This window comes from Tinamus guttatus, unplaced genomic scaffold (assembly GCF_059628265.1).
Source record: "Tinamus guttatus ecotype Peru unplaced genomic scaffold, ASM5962826v1 Tinamus_guttatus_pri_ptg000356l, whole genome shotgun sequence".
Lineage (NCBI taxonomy): Eukaryota > Metazoa > Chordata > Aves > Tinamiformes > Tinamidae > Tinamus > Tinamus guttatus.
Genome location: NW_028288890.1, coordinates 985,896 through 1,003,036, shown reverse-complemented (window position 1 = coordinate 1,003,036; position 17,141 = coordinate 985,896). Strand labels below are relative to the sequence as shown.

The window sequence follows — 17,141 nt, the reverse complement described above, 5'->3', positions numbered from 1 at the left end:
TAATACGGATGTTCTTCTAATAAAGGTCTCTTACATTAAGAACATCTGTTTATAATCTTATCCTGAAACCCAACTGCGTAATAACAGGATCATATTTTCTGCAAAGGGGAAGGATTAAAGAGGTACTAGTGGGACTGTTTTTCTTTTGTAGCCATGGAGTAGCCTTTCTGGTGCTGAAAGCATCTCATACAAGAATGCTTCCAGTCAAGGAATTAATTTTGTATTCTGTGTCTGAAGAGATCACTGTCAGTCTTGTCATCGACTCGACCAAGAGCATTAAGGCTTCATCAGTTTTGCGTGGGAAGTTATTCATAAGTGATGATGTGGAGCCTTTCTCATACCTTTGTCAGCTTCATCTGTTAGACACAAGTTCATTATGTCCCAGTTTAGACCATATGCTGTCTCTTTTTTATTCATTTTTCCTTGAATTGCATTAATGTTTTTACTTCTTTGACTGTCTTTTGTCTGCTTTTCCCTCCTCCTATCAGTTCATTATTATCTTACCTATAGCCATGGAAGGATTGGGGATACAACTATTTCTGTTGTTACACTGAGGTACCGCTGTAACTTCAGTGCAAATTTCTCTAAAACAGGTATTCCATAAACTAGGTGGAATGGATTATTAATACTATTAAATTAAAGCTCCCCAAATTGTAGTGCGTAACTCTTTCATCAAAGGACATCAAAGTCTTTCGAGAGTAATATCTGCTAGGAAATTGCAGGGTGAAATACAGAGACTAGGAGCCATAATGAGCAAATGATTTCACTTTTGGATTGCTGTCGTGAATCTCTTTGGTTTTTGCTGAGCAAAAATGGGGGAAAGATTGCAGCAATGCAACGTCTTCGAAAAAGACAACTTCCATCCTGTCAGAGCATCTGAATATAAAATAATGCAAAGCCATGGAGGCGACGGGATATTTTTTTAACTTCGATGTCAGCAGGGAGAAGATTGTCCACAAACAGATTTCACGGAGGCAAGTCTATTTACTGCAGCAAATGTATGAGAGACAACATACAGAGAAGTGAGCACTAGGTGTAAAATTGCCTTGATTCTCTTTTCATAGGGCTCCCCCCTGCCACTGAAAAGCTTTGAGTCGTTCCTGGAATTGAAGACAGAAATAAATGCTATTGAAGATTTCTGACCATTTCATAAAATGCAGGCAAATCAATCATGTCTTTTTAAAAGTCCATTTTAAGACTCCAAACAAGTCACATATCTGTGTCTGTCTTCATCACGTAGCTTTGATGCTTCGAACTTTTATTCAGGGCTGCCTGTACAGAGTGGAATACAATTTACCCTGGTACGTTTTTCATATCAATGGTTTTATTTACTACTGCTTGTCACTTTTTGCTTTCCTGGCTTTCTGTAGTTTATTGTCCCTCTATAAAAGTCAGTGCCTTTGTATGCAAAGAATAAATCAATTTAGATAAAATTATGTTTAAACTAAGAAGTGAATTTATATTTTAATCTCATGTTCTTTCATAAGTATTTATGCATAGATTGTGTTTTTTCATCTTTGTTCTTTCTGAACTATGGGCTAGGTTTTATTTTCTAACAACAATAGCAACAAAATAAGCATGAAATTATAATTTATATCCCACTGGGTAAAACACTGTACACATTACAGCTATCTTGACCTCCTGTTTTAATCTTTAACATATGTTGTCCCTGGCTCAGTGATTCACAAAAGGGAAGAAAGACAGTGATGTTGATCTAACCGTGATACTGGTCCAGCTTTATTTAATGCCGAATAGTGATGGGTTGGAAGATTAAGCGGCTTCTCTTCTAATGAACAAATTGCTCCACATTCCTCCCGCTCGGTGGAAAAGTAGATTTTAATTCGGTGCTTTTTAAAACCAGATTTTCATCTCAGACAGCTTTGTACCTCATGATATGTGTTCTGCATAACCTGACTGGCAGATTGTCTTTTATGGTTGAATAGAAAATAATTTAATGTATCCTTCTGGAAAATGGAAGACATTAGAAGATTTTTCTCAACAACATATCTTGCTTCCCACTTCGCATACTTGGTTAATTATCTCTGAGTGGCAATAATCCTTTCATTCAGTCTTTTACTTTATTTCTTCTTTATGTTGTTTCTTCTATTAGTGTGCTGATGCTGAACAACTTTGAAGTATTGCTTGAGAAGGCAATAGCAGCTGTTTTCTCACAGAACATGTACCTCCTACACTGGAATTAGATTATGTGCTTGATAGCTTTTGAAGTGATCAGAATCCCATTTTCTATTTTATTATAGTTTATAGATTTTTAACAGAATCCTTAGCTTATTGTTCAAAGGAACAATAGCTTTTAACTCACAGATTGTTCTGTTCAGTGGCACTGAGCTTTGTTTCCCTTCAAATATTCCATATTCTTGAGACAGTTTTTCAGTTCTTTTCAGTATTTTTTAAGTTCTTCAGTGCTGATTTATTTATTCTCCAAAGCTTGTGGTATATTGTCTCCTCTCCTCTCTAAATGAAATAAATACTAGTCTGAAAGCTTAAAAGAAGCCCAGAGAGGATGATGAAATCTCTTGTACTTTGCTTTTATTTGGGTAAGTAGAAATGCTAAGGTGCGATTATAAGATGTGACAATGTGTTCTTAAAGAACTTGCCCTTGCTTCACCGTGCAAAGAAAAGTCTAGACAAGTATGTGTGTATATGTCTGTGTACATATTGTGTGTTTTTATGTATCTATGCCACTGTGACCATGCATGGATTTGCATGTTCATCTTATGAATAGTACAGCCACCATGTTGATTTCTAGCTGAAATCATGCTGATGGTCAGGTTACCTGTTCTTCTCACATCATCACCTTCCTCATCTGTCTTCTTGATAAATGGAGCCTTTAAAAGCTTCTACAGGTAACACTGCTATGAGAATTTATCAGCAAGGCTTTGATGCAACTTACCACGTAATGTAGTTTTATTATTACGTTCTGATTTGGTAATTATTGTTATTTTCTGCTTCTGAGAATTTCCTACATAGTGTTTAATTTAAAAAGCTACTACTGCTAGAATGCACAGCTGGGAAAGGCTGCATGGTAATAAAGTATTCCACATACACATTTGTTTAATAAATACAGCTCAGTTCCCAGCAGCAGCCACATTACTGAGCAAGGCATCTGCCAGTATTTAATGCCGCAGCTGACGAGCAATTCATCTTTTCATCCTCTTCTAAGAGGATTTGAGGGGTGGATGGTGGGTGAGTATTTTATTTTGCTACGTTAGAAAATCCATGCATCGGTTTAACTGGAAATAAAGAACAGAATTGGCAGGCCATAAGAAATGCCATGCTGGGCTGTGATAAAGGTCAGGCTCTTCCAATATCCTCTCTGTGATACTGACCCCAATGATGAGTACTTAGGGGAGGAGAGTGGATGGGTGGTTATCCTCTTTGCATTTAGTTTAGTAAATGCTTCTTAATTTTAAGCACTTCAGCTTACAGTCCAGTGAAGCTAGCTGGACCTGATATGGACTTGAAATTGAGCAGATTCTTAAATTATAGCCAGCAGTTCTAGGTCCAGACTAATCTTTGTATCTTCTAAATAAAGACAACAGGACAGTGGCTTCAGCTGTTCCACAGCTCTGAAAACCTGGCCATTTTTATCAGTGCATCTAATACAAACACTAAGAAGCTTATCACTAAGTACCTAGGCTTGAAAAGTGTACACTAACTGCAGAAGAAACGTGCCCTTAGCTCGAAGAATTTGCTGCAAAATAAATTACAAAATGAAGTTTTGCTGTCACCTTGTTTTGATTCCTTTTTCAGCTTTCCTATAGATGATACTATTTAGAGCATTAGCTGTGGAGAACTGAAATGTGAAAATTGCCTATTCTGTGAATATATTACAATGAGAGTTCAGTAAGTGTTAATGGCTTATGTGAAAGAGAAGCTTGAGAAGTTGAGGCCTAGCTTGACAATAAATTAATCTTAATTACATAGCTGCATTTTTTAGCAAATTTATCAATTAAAAAAAGACATTACCTGCTACAAAAATAATTTATAGTTATTTTGGGATAATAGAAACTTGAATGCTGAAAGACAGGACCTTGGAAGTATTTATGAGAACAAGAAGCATCCACAACATGGCCTCTGCCTTTTTGTGTATACATTTCAAGAACATCCTTGTTCTCAGCCTTGAGAAAAGGATGTGCTTGTCTTGCTGCACATCAGGGTGCTTTTTATCTATAAACTGTGTTCTTGTAACACTGCCTAGTTCACTAGTTGTTCACAACCTTTAATATTGAAAATGTGCAGCTCAGTGGAAGCTTCGGTCGAGGATAACCTACAGTTTGCATATGGTATCTCTAAGGAGGATCTATTTCCATTTGGCTTGTGTGGCACTGCCAACATAAATATCTTATGTCATATACTTCTTAGAAACATTTGCATTTTTGTTTTCTCTAGTGTAAACTTTGCATTCCTGACTGCTTGCAGTTTGAATCTGTTGCTGTAGCAGTTTCCAATTCCAAGTTAGAGGTTAGCAAGGCTTTTTGATACTTGTTCCTCTATTGGTAAAAATCTTGCTAGGAAATTGAAGTACTTGAATATAATTGTTTCCTTTTCCCTTTGTTTTCTTGTGCATAATTTCTTTTCTGAACATTGTAATATTATTCCTAGTACTATCCTTGTCTTATAGATGCAAATCAGAAGATTGTGTGAAAATCTGTTGAATCTAGAATGAGCCGGAGTCACCTTCTGTTTCCTTTGCTGTCAGTCTCCCGTTAGCACAGTGCCATTTCTTTATCTACATATTTTCCCTACTTAATTTTTGAGTTTTTCATTCTGGCTTGCTGCTTTGCTGTTTCCTAATTGCTTAGGTTTTCAGAACTCACTGCTCTTGCTGTTACCCTGAGGAGTGGAAAAAATTGAATTTTATAGCTTATGGTTTTGTTCCTTTGAACTCCTAAATGGTAATACAGCAAAAAAAAGTGCTGAAATATCCCCATGAATAATAAGCTCTCCATGCTGCCAAATGTAGATTTTTGTGTCTCCGTGCTCGGAGCAGAAGCGCTGGCAGGGAGCTGCTGAGAGGTGAGCCCTGATGGGTTTGCTACAGCAGTTTAAGGAATTACCAATTCCCTCTGGCAGTGACGGCTACTCTGACAGCAGGGGACCTGGGTCGTCACCTGCTCCTCAGTGTCCAGCGTCTCGCTTGGCGGCCTCCTTCCTCAACAGCTTGGGCTGAGGCAGCCATTACAGCACCAGCATCTCCAAAACATGGGGGGTCTCCTTTCCTTTCATCATCTCTCTGGTAAAATGTTATTTCTTAGACTGCCAGAGCAATCTCGTGTGTCGAAGTCCCATGTCTCTGTCTGCAGCTGGTCGGTGCCGCGAGCTCTTGTGTTCAAGCAGGGCAAATGCCACCAACGTGAGTGTTCGTACTGGGAGCTGCCGCGCTGCTCCTTCAGCCTCCGGAGCTCCTAGGGAGCTGGGATTAGACACTCACTTAAGCACATCCTGCCTTAAGTGCAGAGGCTGGGGAGAGCTGATACCGATCCAGAAATCACTGTTTTATCTCTTGATAAATTCTGATCACATCCTTTTGTTTAACTTGGTCACCTGACGGAGTAAGTGCTTGGTGAGGAAAGGGAAAGGAGATGCCTGGCAAGGGATAACATTTAAATGTGAAAGAGCTTCATTTCACAGACTTCATGTGAGCCAGTAAATCAGATCGCAGCCAGACAAGGTGACAGTTTTGTGAAAACTTGAAAGCAGAGGGATGGTAACAAACTCATCTGGCATTGGCCCCTGCAGAATAAATCAGGCTTAAGTAATTTTGCCTGTCCAAAGGATTTGGTCTTTTTCTTTGTTAAGTATCTCTAATGTTCCTGCTACTCTGGGGCAGTCACCTTTGGAGTGCAATGAAATAGTGATTAATAACACTATAATCCAGCCCCAAAAGCAGACTGATTGTGCCTTGCACAGTTTAGAAGCAGAGATCATCATTCCAGAGAGAATCCTATCCTTTTCCCAGGATGGTCCCCAGAAACAGTCACCTGCAAAGGGGCATTTGTGGTCTGTCCTTTGCTACATAAGTGGATTCTAGTTTCCTTAATTCCTTCTTCAAGGATCTGTAGACAGCGACAGTGAAAGATGAGCAAGTTGGAAAAGCGGGCTCATAGGACACTGGAAAAAAAGAGTTTAATTGAGCATACCAGTCTTCTGGTTTTAAAAGAAAAGATACATCCACATAGCTGCCAGTTTATTGCCAGAACTCATTAAACCTGTGTTGACTTGGAACCATAATTAATATACATGAATGCTCTTCAAAGGCAATTTTAAAGGTCTTGGAATAGAAGAAGATCTCAAGCCCCACAATCCTAATTGGTTTCGCTTGCGTTTGACGAATTTGTTCGGCTTGCTTTTCCAGCCCTCTGACTAGCTTTTCCTTTTAACAGCTGGCGATAAATTAGGGCAGTTGTTTTTACTGCTAGCAGTGATGTAAGAGTTCTCACAGCTCCACAGGTCCCTGATTAATCCTAGGGAATCATACTGTTGATTCGACAGCATGTTTTGTGGTGTTCATAGGTTTTACATGCTTTTACTTTCAGGATGCTTGCAATGCAAGTAAACTCCAACAAAATATGACTGTTACAGGATCAAATGGCATCTTTTATGGCCTCATTTCTTATCTTCTGGATGATGGATAAAATGCGAAGATTTGGGCAACTGATTACAGGTTCCCTAGTTTTCACAGAAAAGCACAAGGGAAACCAGAAAGGAAGGTCTTTTCCAAGTATTTCATCTTCCTTGTTTTAAAGAAAATAAAGCCTCATTAAGAACTGCCAGTTGTTGCAGTTAATGGTGGAGCTCTTTTTTCTCTCTTTTTAAATATTGTAAGAGTTCAACTTGGTTGCTTTGGTAATGAGCTGTTCTTTTGTAATATTTTACAATGTATTGTAAAACATCCGTTGAAATGGTATTTCCCTATTAGCCTAGACCTTCTGCTTTGAGCTGAGGAAGGAAATGTGGATTTGATTATTACAATAGATTATTTTTGACCTGCAGATGGTAGAAGAAAGTGAAGAAAGACTAACAGAAGAGCAGATCGAATCGCTGCTCCAGACAGTCACCACTATCCTGCCCGGGGATCCGGAAGAGCAGCGGAGGGAATCACCGATGGCAACTGAAGACAAAGGTGACCAAGAGTAGAAAGAGTCTAGAGAAAGATGGCCATGGCTTCGGCAGAAGAAGATCAGTTAATTCGCTGTTTTTATTTCATCCAGTTTAATCCTGTACTGGGCATCATTGTACAGTATGTTACAATTTTTCTTACTCAGAAGTGATGAGAGAAACAATTGTTCACAAGAAAATGTGGAAAAAGAGGCTCTTGTTTTCAGCATTTTGTGAGGTAGGAGAATGATAGTAATTTGGTTAGTAACGAAGCAGCCTGAGAAATTATGGGGTACAGAATCTGAAGTTTTGAACTTTTTTTCCATCGCCCATATAACAGCTGTAGATTTCAGTAGACTTGCATACAGCTGGCAATGTTTTAATTATCACAGCAGTACTATAATTATAATTACTTTCATATGCTTTTGAATTGCCCAACTGTTTTTTCAGATGCAGTTTGCAATATAAAGCCAACTTTTGGAGCTCTTTCCACAAAGAGCCGTTGTCAGGGATCAGTACATTGGATAATGCACAAGAACTGCTTAATATCTGTTCAAACAAGTTCAAGTCAGTTGATGGAGTCATGGAAAAGATCTACGTATGAGGTAACTGTCCTACAGGATGTCTGACAGTCTATAGGTGATAAAAGATCGATCTGAATCATCAGCTAAATCAACATATTGCCACTGAGATGCTCTGAATTAGACCAGTTTACCCCTGCTGAGCATCTGAACTGTAATGTTAAGCCTCTTAGTCATGCAAACAGAAGAACATTTAAAATGAGACGTATATTTTGCCTTCGATTTTTTTTCTGCTGTTCCAATATTTAGATACAGATGAGTCACAGTCAGTCTTGCATTACACGTGAACAGTACAGTCTACCATCGAATAAGAAAATAAGTCAACAGTTAAGTGAAGCCTCATCTGGTTTAGAAAAAATGAGGCTCAGGCCTGGCTGAAGCAGAACTTTCTGTGCAGAAGCTTTGTCCCAAGAAGATTGCAGGTCAAGTATTTAATGTTGAAAGCATTTTTTGATTATGATAAATCTTATTTTTATATGTATGTATGTCCACACAGTCATGTGGAAGATGGCTCTGGTTTTCTACTGTAATTGTACAGCTGTTGTAATTTATTGGAATTAGAAATAAAGTTGGAAAGACATCCTGGGAATTTTATGGCTTAGAGACAAGATATTCCAGCTCAAGCTCTTATATCTGACGTGTTCCCACTTCTGCCATGGTTTATTTTCTGATATTGGGTAAATAGAGAGAAATTCTCAGTGCTTTTTGTCATGCATCCATATACATTTTCTCTCTAAATATATAAAGAAGCAAGAGGGGCAAATAGATCAGATCACTCAGTAGTGTGGAATTAATTTTAAAATTAGCATTTTTACTCTTAGTTTAGCATCATGTGACCTACTACTACAAGTGTTTTTACCTTTTATCTTTTTTCTTTTTGTCATTTTTTTTTCAAAATAAAACTATTGCATGAAAAGCAGAAGGAACCAGATCCCAGGGTATCTGTAGCCAACAAGAATATTTTAATGGATCTCCTCCGTCGGCTGTTCCATGTTGGGAAGTGCTGTTTTTTTTTCTCATAATGGATTTTTGCCAGCATCCATGCTGTTTTCTGCTGTTTGTAGTGTACAAGATACAAGGAACTGCTCACTTCCTTTTTTATTTAACCTTTTAACAAATAAATTACAGATAGAGCCATGTGTTTGGACTCGTACAACTGCAGGTGTAGCTTATTCAGTCTCACATAAGATGCAACTATCATTTTCCTTAAAATGCTGTATGAAAAACATTTCTTTTAAGGGACCTGAGATCTCTCAATCTGCATTATGTTAAGAAATCTTCTTTAAATCTACTGTGTGTGTTCTGTGGCTGCATTAGTACAGGTGAGGTGTCCCTCTGGCTCTGCAAACAGCCCTTGCTTTGTGCTCTTTGCTCTCCCACGTGTTCTCCGGGATCCCAAGGCTTAGGAACAGTTTATGGAAAGCAAACGCCTTGTTTATGTGACAGCATTTTTCCGATGTCCCATATATTACATAGAAGATCTGCCTGGCCTCCAGGGCTCTGCTAGTTCTTCCAAAGGCAAGAAGGATAAGGCTTTTGTCACATTTGTCACTATGCTGTCCCCTGTGAAAGAAAAACTTAAGTGCGTATTAGGCACTTAAAAGCTTGCCCGAGAGCTGAGCAGGTTTGAAGGTGCTCAGAGCTGTCGGCCACCCGGGATGTCCCCTCAGTGGCTGCAAACTGCCTATGAACCAGGGAGGAGGGGACGGGCATCCCCATTCCCAGGTGGGATATCATAAAAAGGGGGTCCTGGAGCAGGGCCGGCAGCGAGGGGGTGTCTCCAGGCTGTTAAAGCTCTTTAAAATCCTCCGCAGTGGCCGGGCTGTGTCCTGGCCCACCTCTCACACAGAGGAGCCCAGGGAGCCCTTAAATCCCGAAGTGGCATTTTGTAGCCTTCCTGGAGAGAGGAAAAATCCTGTTATCCCGCTTTCCAAAGGGCTGGAAGTGAGGCACGGAGGCTGGGAGACGTCCAAAGTCCTCGAGAGAGAGAGGACGGCGGCCGTGTTTAGGTTGGAGCCGCGCAAGACGTCGGCAGAGAAAATATTTTCTGTTCCCACAGAAAGCAGCAGCCCTGCCACAGAGTTTTATGGAGCGAAAGGAAAAAGTTTGTGCTGAAGAAAGGGAGCGCGAGCCAAGGCAGAGCTAAAAGGTAGGGAGCATCTCCCTGAGCTCGCTGCCTAAGCTAATTCCCACTGTCCTAAGGGCCTTTATTAACTTTAGTGCTGATGAAAGGAGCCATCCCGGCCTTCCCGGGCCTGTCCGGCCGCACAGCAGCTCCTCTGACGCAGGACGTCGCTGCGGGGGCTGCGGTGACGGCGCTTGAGGGATTGGGGGATCCAGAGGGAATGGAGCAGGAAGGTCGGGCAGGCGCCGCTGGCTCCATTCCATGCAGGGAAACCCGGAGCTTCTCCCGCAGCGCAAAGCGCGGGTTTGCTCTGCAGCCCGGGCTCCTGGCAGCTCGCGCACGGCTTGGAGCCTTCGGGGTTGCCAGGGCCGGTCGGACAGGGCTCGGAGCCGAGCGGCATCCGCAAGCGGAGGGTGACGGAGCCGGTGGCGGCACAGGCAGGGGAGGCCTGTAACCTGGGTTAATCATTAAAGCCGCTCCTGCGTCACCCGCCGCTGCAGGCAGATGGGTTTTGACGTGATTTAGGCTGAGTTTAATGGTTTGCAACTGTGAGGCTGCCCCGGGCTCAGGGGCAGAGGAAATGCCACCCGCGGGGACAGGCAGACGAGGACCCGCTGCAGGTACGAGGCAGCCAAGAGCCAGAAACGCCTCCCCTGGCCCCGGAGGGGGCTCTCGCACGCAGAGCGGGGCCGACGCGCAGCTCAGGGACACGAAGGCAGCGATCTGCCCGTGTCGCCAAGACGGTGCTGCCACCACCTTGAGCAACGCAGCAGCGAGATGCAAACGCATCCAGGTTCCTGGGAAGGTTGTTGGAATGGTGCTTGGAGCGCACTGGGAAGGTGCGTTTGTGCCTACGCGTTTGCAAACAGCAGAGCAGCGGTGCCAGGGGGCCAGGCAGATGCTGGAGCGAACCCTGCTCCCGCGCGGGCTCTGCCTTTCTGCTCCCTTTCTCTTTAGGATTATTGGCAGCCACTTGCTCTTATCGGTTTCCAAGTGCAATTAGGGGAAGCATCATTTTTATTACTTCCCTCGGCCGGTGCCGTTCTGCAGGCCGGCTGGAGGGTTATTGCAGAAAATCTGAGTGTTTCTCTGAGTTTCTCTTGGGTTCGGCTCATGGCTGTGCACTCAGCATCAGCTTCCTCGCGGTGTTTTGTCCTTCCCTACCATTTCTTTTTCATGTAACATGTGGCTCATGGCAGAGAGGGATGTCAGCTGGTGCTGTGAGGAGCGGGCAGGGAGCAAAGAGATGCGGATTGTGCCTCGTGTCCGCCAGCTCCGGGAACATATTGGCTGTCTCTGCGCCCATGTAAAAGGCTGCTGTAAAAACAAAACAATCAATTGAAGCCAAACAAGCCGAGGTGACGCTGCGGGGGCACCGCGCTGCTCCCGCGGCCCCGTGTTTGCGCTTCCCTGGACTTTGCCCTGATGCTTCACCCTTTGCAGTGGTGTCTGTGCTGCCCCGGCTGCAAAACTGCCCTGGGAATAAAAGCCAGGCCCCGGAGTCGGGAGCGCGGCTTGGCAGCATCCCCTGCACCGAGCCCGGGCCAAGGGCGTTCTGCATCAGACACTGGGAAAAGTCTGTCCACATGGATACCCACGGAGAACCCGGCGGCTCACTCGGACTGGAAACAGGCTCCAGAGTGTTTCACCTTTAAATAATCAGCTCCCACCCAGCCCCATTCCGGGAGCAAATAACATTTATCACCCTTGGTTGCTGCCAGGGAGCAGGGATCTGAGAGGGGATTCCTGGTCTCTTGCCACCCCAGCAGCTCCATGTGCCCCACAGGAAGCCATCGCTGCCAGGGGCTTCCAAGGGACCCGGCAGAGCTTTTCCCATTGGGAAAATATTTGCCTGTGCCGACCTGCTCACGTTTTGCTAACGAGCAAAGTACACACAAGGTGCGTGGGGTTCACCAGGATAAAACGTGTATGTAGCCATGTAGCGGGGTTTCTTCTCTGAGCTGTTTAATGTGCAAATGTATATATTTGGCTTTTCTCTCCAACTCAGTATAAATCAGCAGCTTAAAAGAAAGTGCTAAAAGCAGCAGCCGGCTCTGTCCCTTCACTGCAAATGGCTATTGCAGATGTGGTGGCCGTTTCAGTGTGGACGGAGGAGCTTGGCACAGCCTTCGCCCATCGAATATCTTGTTTCTGTGTCTTCCCGGGATATTTCCATATCGCTGTGGTAATGCCTGTAACCCAAATTCAACTTTGTTTCCCCTTTCTTTAGGTATCAGCGCTGTCTCTTTGCCGAGTGAATGGGGAAGGATGTGGTTAGTGTGGCCTCCGTCCAGTCTTTGTTCACGCTGACCCGATCCGTGGGTGTGAGTGTCCTCATGGACTAAGTCCCGGCGCCCACAGGGCAGAGCAGCTCCCAGCAGCTTCCCGGAGCGGGTCCGAGGCTCCTGGCAGGGACAGATGGAGCCTTCAGGCTCATGTTTGCAGCCCAGCGATGGTTGCAGATGTTTCCTCCGCTCCCACATGTGGTTGACAGTTGTTTTGGGTCTTCAAAACTCGCTTGGACGCAGTCCTGTGCCACGTGCTTTAGGTGAGCCTCTGTGTGTAGGGGGATTGGACTAAATGATCTCTAGAGGTCCCTTCCAACCCTAAGCATTCTATGATTCTATGATTCTATGATTCTGGCCCCTCTGCCGAGGAACAGGAGTCAGCACCGGAGCCCCCTGAGCCAGCTCTGTGATGGCACTAGAGCCCCTGCAGCCTGCGCTGCGGCACCACGTGTCTGCTGAGAGGTTTAACTTAACTCTGCCTTTCAAAAATCCCCGATTCTTGTAGCGGCGTGCATGAAATCTGCCCAGAAAGGGTAAACGTCAGGATTCTAAATTTTAGGTGATTTCTTTTGCAAAACCAATCTCTGAAGACTGGCACAGCCAGGACGAGCAGCATTCTGCACTGAGTAAGACCTCACCTATTATTTTTAAGCGATATTATTGTTTTTAAGCGATCCATGTAGCTGAAGTCTCTACTGCGGTTCCCTTGCTCAGAGAGGGAGTGCTGGGAGCGCGGAGGCCTCGGGGATGCTGCAGCTCTTGTTCCCGGCTTCCTCCGCTCATCCCAGCGCTCGCGGCTGCCCGGGAAGCGGCCACGGCTCTGCCCTTGCCAGATGTGCGCAGGGGTTCCGGCGGCGCCGCCAGCTGTTCCCGTCCCGCCGCGGGGCCTCCCACCTGCCCCGCGCATCTGCCCAGATGTTCGCGCCGCCGCGGGCGCCCAGGTGCCGCCGCGGCCCCGCCCCAGATGTTCGCCAGATGTGCGCGCCAGCGGCGCCCCGCCCCCCTCCGCCAGGCCCCGCCCACCCCCGCCAGGCCCCGCCCCAGAGCTGTCAATCCCCCGCGGCCGCCCAATCGCGTGCGGCGACACATCGAGGCCCGCGGCCAATGAGGGCGCGCTTGTGATTTCCATGGCAGCCGCGGCGGCGCGGCTGAGGGAGGGAGGTGGCGGCGGGTGGGGAAGCGGCTCCGGTCCCGGCGGCGGCCGCTCCCCACGGCGATGCTGCCCGCGGCGGCGGCGAAGGGGCGGCGGCGGCGGCGGCAGCAGCCCGGCCCTGGCGGCGGCGGCAGCGGCAGGCGAGGCGGCAGCAGCAGCAGCAGCAGCGGCAGCAGCAGCACAGGTGAGGAGTCGGCGCGCGCCGCTCGCCTGAGGCACTTGGCGGCGGAGCGGCCGTTGGCGACCGTTAACCGCCATCCCCCACCCCCGGGTGACGGCCACAGGCGCTGGCGGAGGGAGCGCGGTCGCGGGCGGGACGGGGCAGCCCGGCCGCTGCTTCCAGCTGGAAGCGCCGCCGCGGGGGCCGCGTTCGTACCTGTTACTGCCGGCTCGGAGAGCAGGTTTCTCTTTTCTTTCCTTTTTTTTTCGTGCTAAGTTCGTGGCTCTCGAACAGTCCTGAGCAGTTTCACCCTTTCGGCGCCGTCCGGAGTTCTGGGGCATCGCGCACCGGCGCCGGGAGCTCGGGTGTCTCGTGGGTTGTTGCTGCTGGTGGCTGTTTGGCTCTGTTGTTTTTGTCTAAAGGGAAGATAGATTGTGCACGCTGCCAGGAAAATTCCAAAAAGTCCATTTATTTAATTGCTCTCCAGGAGTGTGTAGTTCTTGGTTTTTTTTTTTTTTTTTTTTTTTTTTTTTTTTTTTAATTGCTTAACCAACGTTGTGTGTTCTTGCATCACTGGGAGCATGCTAGCTTTTTCCTTCTGCTGCCTTTTTTTTTTCCCCCCCCTTTTTGAGCACTGAACATGCAAATCCTGAAGATTTGCTGCATGCTCTATGTGTACTCGGGAGCTCTGCTTTGAGGCAGAGCATCCCTCCCGGTTTGCCTCTCTGTAAACTGCCTGAAGAGGTTTCAAACGGTGCAAATCCTGTCGCTGCTTCACATTTAGTGCTTTGGTGGCATCCCTAGCTGGTTCGGGTGTGCTCAGCTTTCCCCTTGCTTGTTAGGAGACCTTGTAACTGTTGGTAGATCCAGAGAGGCATGAATGCTTCTGGATTTCTCCAGTTTGTTTACTTGTTTTTAATATAACTGGTGTGATGGAGGTTTGTGAAGAAAACTGAGAGGTGTCAGTTGTTTTTCTGGGGAGGATTTTTTTGTTTGTTTGTTTGATAGCTGATAAAAGAAAGAGGTAGGTGCCTACAAATGAGCACAGCATTTGGAAATTGTGTAATTATTGCATGCTTATGTTTAGTGTTCTCCAGTCTGGAAACTTCTGATCCAGCAGCATGCTCCGGCTGTGAAGGTTAATATGATCCTTTTTTTTTTTTTTCCCTTCAAAGAAGAACTCCTCTCTTTAAAACAAGTGCTGCTGCAAGGGGATATGTGAATGAAATTACAGAATCACAAAGAATCCCAGAATGGTTGAGGTTGGAAGGGACCTCTAGAGCTCACCTAGTCCAACCCCCTGCTCCAGCAGGGACACCCAGAGCACAGGACACAGGCGGCATCCAGGCAGGTGTTGAGGATCTCCAGAGAAGGAGACTCCATTCCTTGATAATACTTTTCCCCATCTGTATCATTCCAGTTGCCACACTGTTCTGCAGAAACGTGGGCTTCCCTCGGTCTGCTTGGCTGTTTCTGCATCCCAAATATTTCCCCCCAGGTGCCTTGCTGCTTTATCTCTGTGGAGGTGAAGAACAACTGCTCACACTATTTTGTGGTCTCCTCCTCCCACCCTGAGCTGATTTGAGCACATCCCCTCCCTGGATAGGGAGAAATTCAGAGAAAACAGCTTACTGGTCTTGCCAGGGTGATTTGAAACACCAGAGATAGACTTAGGACTCAAGACTTGTCATTTCATTTCCAGCTTTGCAGGGACTTTTGCTTGGGATTTGCTTGTTTGTGCTATATTCTGACACCCCTCTGGTTCTGTTACATTAATGTTGTCTGCCCTGTAGGGAAATTATTAAGAGGATTGCATGAACGCTACTTAAAATGACTTTTTTTTTTAATGATCTCTAAATGAGCCTATAACAAAAAGTTTGCATTGCTTCTCTAAGTGGTATCCTGGAATGCTTTGGTTGTGTTTCTCAGTGTTTTGCTATACCATTATCATGTAACTGTCAGCTTCCCTATGCAATCTTCCATGCGGTGAACAAATGGCAATGACCAAAAACAAACCATCTCCTTGAAGGATGGATTTTTACGGAATTCTTGTAAAACCTTTTCTTAACTTCAATTCAGAAATACGGCAAGGCTGCCTCTGTATGGTGTTTAGGTGAGCTTGATGCAGAACTTTCTGTTAAGAAATCTGCTATTGTGTCTCCAGTGTTTTTCAAAACGTATTATTTCAAAGAGGTTTCTTGACAGTCTGACGTTTTGGCCGTGTGTGTCACGTGCGAATGCAGCTCTGTGGAATGTCTGTGTTAGGTGACTGGATCGTGTCAGTACTCAGGGTGGAGGAAATCCCGGTGTGTGAGACCCTCCAAAATCCCCCTACCCTGGGCTCGTGTGTGAGCAGTGCCTGGCTGGACACAGTGCTCCTGCAGCTGAAGAACCTGCCTCTTTCTTTTCCTGCTGCTATAAGGGAAGCTTTTCTGGGTAGGTTTCCTCTTTGTTTGAGCAAAATAAAGATCGTGACAAAGGTCCCTCTGTGCAAGGAAGCACTAGGGCTCAGGCAGGTGGGTGCATCAGAAAAGCCGATCTGCTGCGTCTCTCTCGCTACCCTTGCTTACCTCGCCGCCCAGGAGATGGAGCAGATGCAGGATCACAGAGCTGAAGGAAAGGAGTTACAAAACTAGCAACATCTGTCGCTCCCCTCTGCTTCTGGCAGCAGAGGTATTGGTGTGAGTTAAAGCAAATCTGCACCCTGTTAGGATCCTTCCTTAGTTCCTTCTCTGGCACTTTGAATTTTTTGCTCTTTAACCTGGCCAATGCAAAACTTGACATGGATGGTATCAGTGTTGCTGTTCTGTTGGTTTAGCTGTGGAAAAAAGTGTCTTTGGTTGAAAATTAGTAGGTAGAGGATTATCTCATATCCCAGGCTCCAAAGCAAAGCTTGAGCTCTCAAGCCTGTCAGGGTTGCGTGTTACTAGATGGTGATGGATCTTTTTTCCCTAACGAAGAATGTTTGTTTTGTTTGTTTGGTGGTGGGTTGTTTTTAAAACCCCCAAACTGTCGCAGCACAAAATGCAAATGAATAACTTGTCCCTTCACCAACCAAAAAGTCTTCAGCACTTTGTCAAATGGACTTTAGCAACATAGGTCTTGACCTATTGCGTGTGTGGGGAGAGAGCGAGCCAGTGTGTGCAGAATAAGGAAACAAAAGCAGCCGTTTTGCTTCGCTAGCATCCTTGGGTGGCTGACTCAGAGGCTTGATATGCTGGCAGTGATTCGCAGTTATATCCAATTCTGCTTAGCTGCACTTTCTTGGTTACTGAAATTTGTAGATCCTAACTCCGACTCTGCTTTGAGTTACACTTAATGTTTTCTAGAAACTAGTTTCATCTCTCATTTGGAACTGTTGCTGCTCAGGGCCTGATCTACCCTCGTAGAGTTGCCTTCAAATCACAGCTTCTGTTTTTGTTGTTGCCTTTGCATTTAGCAGGAGTGGCAATTTGCTCCTCCCAGGTCGCAGTGGGTGAAAAAACTGCGTTTCCAGAGCTCTGCTTCAAGCCAACAAGGGTTTGCAGACTGTCTCGTCGTGACTTTAACTGTTGTCAGCTCAGCTGCTGTTAACAGCAGAGTAATAGTGGATGGTCGTGGAGCTCCTGAGGTTGACATTGATGTGATCCAGAACACTTCCTCCTGCAGAGGATGGAGAAAGCGGCGTCTGCTTATTGCAAGCTGCTACAAGAGCCCTAACTTCCATGTGTCATGT

General features: G+C 45.5%; 1 protein-coding gene across 3 annotated transcripts in view; it reads left to right on the top strand.

The window, feature by feature from the left end:
- CRCP (CGRP receptor component) overlaps positions 1 to 9,857 on the top strand; it is a 28,638-nt gene extending 18,781 nt beyond the window's left edge. Inside the window, exons 6-7 of one of the 3 annotated variants that reach the window (XM_088530049.1) lie at positions 7,015 to 7,144; positions 9,760 to 9,857. In XM_088530049.1, coding sequence (XP_088386175.1) covers positions 7,015 to 7,144; positions 9,760 to 9,815 — 186 coding nt within the window. In that variant the 3' untranslated portion in view covers positions 9,816 to 9,857. Of the gene's footprint in view, positions 1 to 7,014; positions 8,091 to 9,759 lie in introns of those variants that run through there. The other 2 variants (XM_088530050.1, XM_088530051.1) reach the window with 2 other exon arrangements.
- The last annotated feature ends 7,284 nt before the right edge of the window (positions 9,858 to 17,141 follow it).